Source organism: Gossypium arboreum, chromosome 6, assembly GCF_025698485.1.
Source record: "Gossypium arboreum isolate Shixiya-1 chromosome 6, ASM2569848v2, whole genome shotgun sequence".
Classification (NCBI taxonomy): Eukaryota; Viridiplantae; Streptophyta; class Magnoliopsida; order Malvales; family Malvaceae; genus Gossypium; species Gossypium arboreum.
In genome coordinates, this window is record NC_069075.1 from 127,903,049 (window position 1) to 127,911,137 (window position 8,089).

General features: G+C 36.1%; 1 protein-coding gene across 1 annotated transcript; it reads right to left on the reverse strand.

Moving 5' to 3' along the window:
* Positions 1-1,251: 1,251 nt before the first annotated feature.
* LOC108453811 (proline-rich receptor-like protein kinase PERK1) lies at positions 1,252-6,611 on the reverse strand. Its single transcript, XM_017752128.2, has 8 exons — positions 5,704-6,611; positions 3,416-3,955; positions 3,222-3,308; positions 3,063-3,133; positions 2,684-2,760; positions 2,443-2,584; positions 2,118-2,279; positions 1,252-1,817 (listed from the first exon to the last, which is right to left on the reverse strand). The coding sequence occupies exons 1-8, from the start codon at positions 6,275-6,277 to the stop codon at positions 1,503-1,505; spliced, it is 1,968 nt and encodes a 655-aa protein (XP_017607617.1). The 5' UTR covers positions 6,278-6,611; the 3' UTR covers positions 1,252-1,502.
* Positions 6,612-8,089: the final 1,478 nt, after the last annotated feature.

The window sequence follows — 8,089 nt, forward strand, 5'->3', positions numbered from 1 at the left end:
TAAGTTTACAATTTAGTCATTTTTATGATTTAAGCTCAATTTCTATCAATTCTAAGCCTATTTCATCAACTTATCAATAATGACAACTTGCTAAAATTCAACAATTGGTCAAATTGACATATGAGCTAGCTAAAACAAGCTCCCATGATCATAAATCTATAAAAATTACAAGAAAAGAACTTGATTTTCATACCTAATTAGTGGCCGAATGTTGGATGAATTAAAAGTTTTCTTAGCTTTTTTAAGTATGGACGGTTGGAAGAGTAGAGAATATGATGAAAAAGTCCACTAATACTCTTATTTATACTCAGATTAGTTTTAGTTTAACTTAATAACCTTTTTTTAATTAGATAATTAAGACATAATTAAGCTTATTTTAATCATAATTTAGTCTAAGCGAGATTTGTCATCATCATCCACTAATTCATGCCAACAATTGGTTTACTTACCATTTTGGCCTCTTTGGTTAATTGCTATTTAGGTCCTCAAAACTTTTCTTAATTAAAATTCAATAGCAATTAAATTTTTACAATTTAACCCCTAAACTTTAATTGACTGTTTTCTCGACTAAATTACTTGATCGTTCCTTAGCATGTTTTCATATTAACTCCATAAATATTTTTATTTTATATTTACAAATTCAGCTTACGAAAAATAGAATTTTAAATTTACATTTTTTAATACAAGTAAAAATCGGGTAGTTTACTTTTGTCACAAATTAATCTGATTCATAAACAAAACTTATCTGAGGAGAGGACCACACCCTTCACAGACACCCAAAAAAACGAAAGAAAGACAAGCTGCCAACTTTTTGTCATTTCCAATGGAGAGAATTTTGCTTTGTTATGCATGTGATAAAGTGAGCTCCCAACCCCAGCTAAGCTTTTCAAATTTTAAAGTTGGAATGTGCCATGGTGGCCACACCCGTCATCCTATTCCTTTTTTACCTCAAAATTTGCTCATTTTCAAAGCTAACACAACTTGAAAAAGAACATGACAGCATCAACTGAACCTAACTCAAACTGACACTCTATGCCTTAAATTTTGTTTCTTTGATTTCTTCCCACCAATGGTTCATTGATGGAGATGCTCTGAGTTGGTGTATCTGACGTTGAAACTTGATTTAAATGCAAACAAGCTACGTACTAATGCCACCCATATACCATGGGAGCCCAACCTAACTCCTGAACTTGCAATCCAAGCAAACTGACAGGAAACATTTTAACAACAAAATAAAAGGACAAAGTCTAGTTTTCAGCAAACCAAACTGATTTCAACATTTAAACAACAAATAAAAGAATCAGGCAAACTGTATGCATCATTTACTATTTGTGTGAATCACTAAAAATAATAAAAATCAATGAAAACCCTTGGTTTAAAAATTAGAGGGGCTAAAATTTTCAGTGGTATGGGGTATCTCAAGAAATACAAGCCAATCCAAATTATAGTATGAAAATGACAAGAGGATGGGATCTTTACAGTGTAATAAGGTATATGTTGCGTTACGAGGTTGAGTTTCCGCTAAAACCTTGGCTATTTTTCATCATCTTCCGCATCTCCATTTCCCTGGTGGTTTGGCCTTCATAGCTTGAGCCAGAAGGGTATAAACCGTATTCACTGGTGGCTTCACTGTATTCGCTACTAGCAGCATATTCCTGTGTGTCCAATGCCATCCTCCTGAACCTTTTCATGTCTTCATTGTACTGGTTTGTATCGTAGTCAGAGCTTTCATAAGAGCTGTAGACACTGCTTTGTCCAGGTGTCACTCCTTCATTGAGATCAGACAATGACGCATCTCCTTCTAAAGCTCGGACGATCTATTTGATTGCAAGTTTTGGTTAAAAGTACAATTATGAATGGAACACAGGAGTAACTATAAGGTCAAACAGAAAGTACGGTTCACTCATGAACCATCAACCACCGGTTACCCCACTTGATTGGCAGCCATCATACCCACAAGATACTTAAGAAATGCAGTCGCTCACAATTAAATTTCCATTAATAGAGATGGATTGCTTTCACAATTATTCATCTTCAGTGTCATATCCATCAACAAGACATAGCAGACCCTCAATACTAAAAATGACATTTAAAAAAAAATTTACCACACCAATTACCTGGCTCATCCGGGGACGACGTCTTGCTGAATGTCGTACACAAGCAGCAGCACAAGCAACCATACGAGTCATCTCATTGTGGTTATATTCCTTCTGTAATTTAGGATCAGCCAGACTATCATAGTTTCCATCCTCCATAGCTCGTGTGAGCAATGGCCTAGCCTGCAATGCCAAATCAGATTTACTTAATAAAGAATCTATGAAATGTAAATCCAGAATTCCTTTCCGGAACTGGTTCAGAGAGTCAGAGAAGAATATGCAGATGATATTATGCGAGTTTGTGTGTATTTGCATAGACAATCATAGACCAAAGTTAATAACTAACCCAGTCCACCAAACTGTCTTCCCTGTAAGAAGAGCCAACAGGTCTGTGTCCAGTAATCAATTCCAAAAGCATGACTCCAAAAGAGAAAACATCTGACTTGTCTGTGAGTTTTCCACTTGAAGCATACTCCGGAGCCAAATACCTGGAGAGAGTGAGAATTAAGTAAATAAACAACTAGAGGCAAAAAAATTTAATCACAAATCCTATATAACAAGAAAAGAGAATGCATAAGTCTTCTTACCCAAAAGTACCCATCACCCTAGTAGAGACATGAGTGTTGGCATCAGAAGAGAACTTTGCTAGTCCAAAATCAGCAACCTGGAAACAACAGTTTTATCCATCATCTCAATGACAATAGAGAGAAATACATTTGGACAAACAAAAAAACAAAGACAGTAATTGAAAACTAATGCAATGAAACCTATACACTGGTGTTAAAACTGAAAGAATGTTATTTTTTAATTAGTTGGTTAACAGCTTGATACAAGCAAATCCTTTTCGGTTAAGTAAAGATGAAATAAAACAGACAAGTCAAGGCCGACATTTTGGTTGCATTTGTTTGGATTTCGTTTATGGTTCAAGCGTTTAAAAGTGTCAAGAAATTAAAGTGAAATCAATACCTTAGCCTCAAACTTGAAATCCAAAAGAATATTAGCCGCCTTAATATCACGATGAATGATCTTAGGATGACCTGAAAACATTGACAAGGTTAATAAGAGACTAAAATCCTAAATATAGAGCACGCATGCAAGGGAGAGAGTGAGAGTGAAAAAGCATACAATCCTCGTGAAGATATGCCAGTCCTTTTGCAGACCCTAAAGCAATTCTCATCCTAGTTGGCCAATCCATGGTAAGTCGCCCCTTTCCTGCATTAACATTCTGTATTAGATCATCTTACCAGATGAACTGAACATTACTCGCCATGCCCAGTAATTCAAACAAGCATGATGACATGCAACTTAGACAAGCTTACCATGCAAGTGAAACTCCAAAGTGTTGTTGGGAACAAACTCATAAACTAGCATTCTTGTAGTCCCCGAGATACAGTATCCAACCAATGACACAAGATGTTTGTGATGAACACGGCTGATAATCTCAACTTCAGCGTGAAATTCTCTCTCCCCTTGTCCACTTCCAGCCTTCAGTTGCTTGACTGCTACTTGCTTCCCGTTGGGGAGAACTCCACGGTGCACATACCCAAAACCACCTTGTCCAAGAAGGTTAGTATCTGAGAAGCCATCTGTTGCCCTTGCTAATTCTTCATAGGTAAATCTGTTCTTGGAGAAACTTAACACAATACCAGGTGAAGATGGTGGAAGTGGGTTCTCGGAACCTGAATAATTTGAGCCAGAACCTCCACTGCTGCTCATGAAAAGTGGAGGAGGTGGCATTGGCTGAGGACGCCATGCTGTAACTGGTGGAGGTGAGGGCTTTGTAGGCACTGCACTGGATTGATTCACAGGCGGTGGAGGATTTTGTTGCACCCGATAGTGCTGGCCACCATACGGAGCATCTGAGAGGAATAAAAAAAACAAAAGCCCCGTGTATTATTATGACTACCTAAACCAGAGTCGACAATAAAGCAAGGCTATACAAGTAAGAAGTTGATAAAAACCGTTTTACAATTAGCATATGGATCAGCCTTTATCATTCCAAAACATCAAAAATAAAATAAATCTTCAAACTCTTATCAAACTGAGATTCAAGTAAAAACACAATGGGAGAAAGGATGCAGTGTGAACAAATGCAAAGGTTTAGCTTGAAGCAAAAGCCATTTACATAAATCTGTGTCTTCCGTATGATCCAACCAAAAATCAAAGAGGCGCATGCAAAGCCACTAACCAACGTATTGCAAAAGACATCAAATGTATGATTCAAACCTCAAATATTTGTTTCACACTTTCACCCCACATCAAACTTCAAAATTATCACAAAGAAAAAAAAAAGTGTTTTTATAAGATAATTATAATCCATCTTTTTAATGGAAACCCAAAAATTATATCCATGTTCTCATTTTAGTACTTACAGATATTCTTGTCTCATTGTGGTAGATAAAGGCGCTTAGCCGATGATTACATGCCACGTCATTGATAATATGACACATTGACTGAGGATGTGGCATGTTGACCCATGACGTGTAACATTGCTCGGTGACCGGCATCAATGGTCAGAAAATAATTAAAATTTATTTAAACAAATGTAATTGAAAAATAAAAATAAAATTTATTTAAAACATTAATTGGTTGTAAATATTATTTTTTAAAAATGCAAAAATATTTAAAGAACTCAAAGAAGCACGATGGTACTGTTATTAACAGAAAAATGGTAAAAATACTCGATACCTAGAGTACAACTGGTATTAATTAAGTGAAGTCACTCAATACAAAAAGAAATTTCCATCATCTACAGCAGAAATGTTTGGATTAGTGTTTCGGTGCTTGGCTTACCCCTTCCCTTATCAGTTAAGCAGAGTTTCAAAACGTTTTTACTGAAAACCTTTTTTGTTTATGACGCCTAAAGCTATGGAAATCAGTCGCTTCCCCTTTCTAACTCAAACCAACACCCACTTTTAAACTAAATCTCCAACATCCAAGGTACCTTCTTCCTCCTTCCACTCTCTATTTCTCTCTTTAAGAATGTGTTGGATTCTCTACTGCCGGCTGATACTTCTCTTATTTCATTAACTCAATGGTATTTGGTTGCGAAAAGCATGTAGGAAAATGAAATGAAATCTCCAATTCTCACTCTCTTTTACCATAATTTTTCTTTGAAGCTTAACCTCCCTTTCTTAAATTTACAATATAACTCCTTCAATATTTTTTTACTACTTTTTTAATATTTTAAAATAATTTATAGTTTTCACAATTTTTAATATTTTTTTCCAAACTTTTATATTTTACAAGATTTTTTATTTAAAAAAATTAATTTTATCAATTTAAATAATTTTGACCGGTCAACACTGGTCAACGGTTGATCAACCTACCCATCATCTGTCAACGTTCCACGTCATTGCCAACATGCCATATCATCTACTATATCAATGATGCGGCGCATTCTCATTGGTCAGTGTATTTTTTATAACTGTTTACTTTCAGGTAGCAAAATGAGTAATGGAATAATATTCAAGTACCAAAATTTTTAAAAAATTTAGTACCAAATTTGAAAATAGATATAGTTCAGGGAGCACATCATAAATAAAACCAAATGAAAATAAAAATAAACACCTTCCCAATCTGAAAACAATGGAGAAAAAGATCTGACCTTTAGGCCCAGGAGGTAGGGGAGGCATGTAGTAACTTTCGTCATCTCTTCTCCTTCTACTCTTCTTTTTACAACATATACAAAACAAACTCAAAAGCAACAATATCGCCACTCCCCCTATTGCTATTCCAATTACCAGTCCTGTCGACACCCCATTGCTCGATTCAGATGGCGGCGACGGACGAGATGGAGTTCCCGAACTCCTTGAAGGTGGTGGTCGCGATGGATTTCCCGAACTCCTCGAAGGTGGTGGTCGCGATGGAGTCCCTGAACCTCTTGGAGTTGTTGATGTAGAAGAAGAAGGAGGGGAAGGACTAGAGGATGACGGTGGTAGTGGAGATGTAGTAGTTGGAGTAGATGGGGAAGTAGAGGATGACGGGGGAGGTGATGAGGCAGAGGGAGTAGGGGGAGATGGGGTGGTTGAAGGCGGAGGGGCAGATGGGGTGGCGGGAGGCGGGCTTGAAGAGGTAGATGGAGGCGGAGATGCGGCAGATGACGGAGGAGGGGAGGTAGAATTGGTAGATGGTGGTGATGTGGGGGCTGGAGTAGCCCTTGGTGGTGGCGATGACGACATTGTTGTCTACCGAGGAAAAAAAGGGTAGTAAAATCTTTTACGAGTTTTGAAGGGTAAAGTTTAAAGAAGATTTGAAGAGAGAGGGGAGGGAGAAAGAAAGAAGGATTTGATTGGTGATGGAGTAGCGTTTCATGTTTGATAAAAAGGCAGTTTTATTTTGACAAGCTGGTGGGAGCTGGCACCGGGCCCTGCCTTTCCTAGTGGTGAGGTTGGGCTTTGTATAGGTTGATTTCAAATTTACCGCACCCAAATTTAACTTTATTAGTGCGCGCTCTAGTGGTGCACTCACTCCACGCCGCTGAAATTTCCTTTTTCTTTGATAACACATACTATACCGGAATTAGAAATTGATTCAATCCATTAAATATAGGGAAAAAATCAACCAAACTGATTGGATTGATGAAATTAAATAATATAATTATAGATTCATAAATTCAATAATATAGATAAAATAATTAGTATAGATTGGTTGTTTGGGATTACAAAACCAGGATTTACCAAAAAAAAAACTTGGCTTCAACTATCAATCGCTGAATTCTATTTATAATTTAGTACTACAAAAGTTTACATAATGACAATTGTTTTTTTTTCAGAAAACATACAAGGGTTGAACTGCCAAAGTTGCATCTTACAAAAATTTGTCGGTATTTATTTATATTTTTCCAAATCTTAAATTGTTACTAGCAAAACTATAGGTTTTATTTAACATGTTCAAGCATATTTCAGATGATATCTGTTACGCCAAGGCAAAACCAGGTGGAAGCCACAACAGATCATTCCAACATTAAGATGGGGACTTGTTTCCTAATAAAATTATTTTAATGGTCACTTTAATTTATAAAAATGGGTTATAGATTCCCTAAAAAAAAAAAGTGTTTTGCATTATTATATAATGTCCATTCCTGAGAAAGAAGAGAACTTGTGTAGGCGGCGGAGAGATTTGTTCAAACAGCCGGCAACAACATGATAAGGAGGATCAAAGGAGGAGTAAAACGCCGGCAACTGAATAAATATTTTTTGTCATTTTGGGCCATTTATTTTAAGTGAAAACACAGATAGCGACTTTTTTATCCTTTGGGTTCTTCCTTCTATTAAAGCTAATTATGGTGGGAAATCAACACTTGAACAGGAAGGATGGTGACACTTTAGTTTAAGGTCATACTCTCGTAGGTAAGACTCACCTTCTCTTTTATTTTTCGCATAACAAATACTTTATGTCTATTTTAGTATTAATTGGTTTTTTTTTTCCTTATTTTAAACGTCCACATTGACGAAAAATATAGGTGAGAAAGAATGATGATAAGTCACATGGCCTCGCTTTTATATTTTAGTTCTCCCATGATTAGTGCCTTGACATTCGCTGTTTGATTTGTATTTTATTCACTCCCAAAATAATTTCCAACTCCACACAAAAGGGTAACGCGAGGAGAGGAGTAAACTATTTTCTGTTGGTAGTTAGAAACATCTCTCATTGGACCACCAAAGTATGCCACGCTTAAAACTCTTTCATTTATATTATAGCTAATAAAACACATTTTATCTAATCTCTACTAATTTGACTCTTGCCAACACAAATTCAGATAGATGAAAAAAATGAGTCAAGTATGCAGTCATAAAATAGTATGGTCATACCATATTATATAAATATTCTGTTCGTCTCAATATATTTTTTCATATTTTGATTGTTAGCGGTTAACTATTTATAAATTTTGAATTCTTATTATCTTGAATTTATCATTGTTATACCCTTCCACCATTGGGATGCGTGTTCGCATCAAAGGCAATGTTGATCTTTCTATTGGCTCCGTTTGA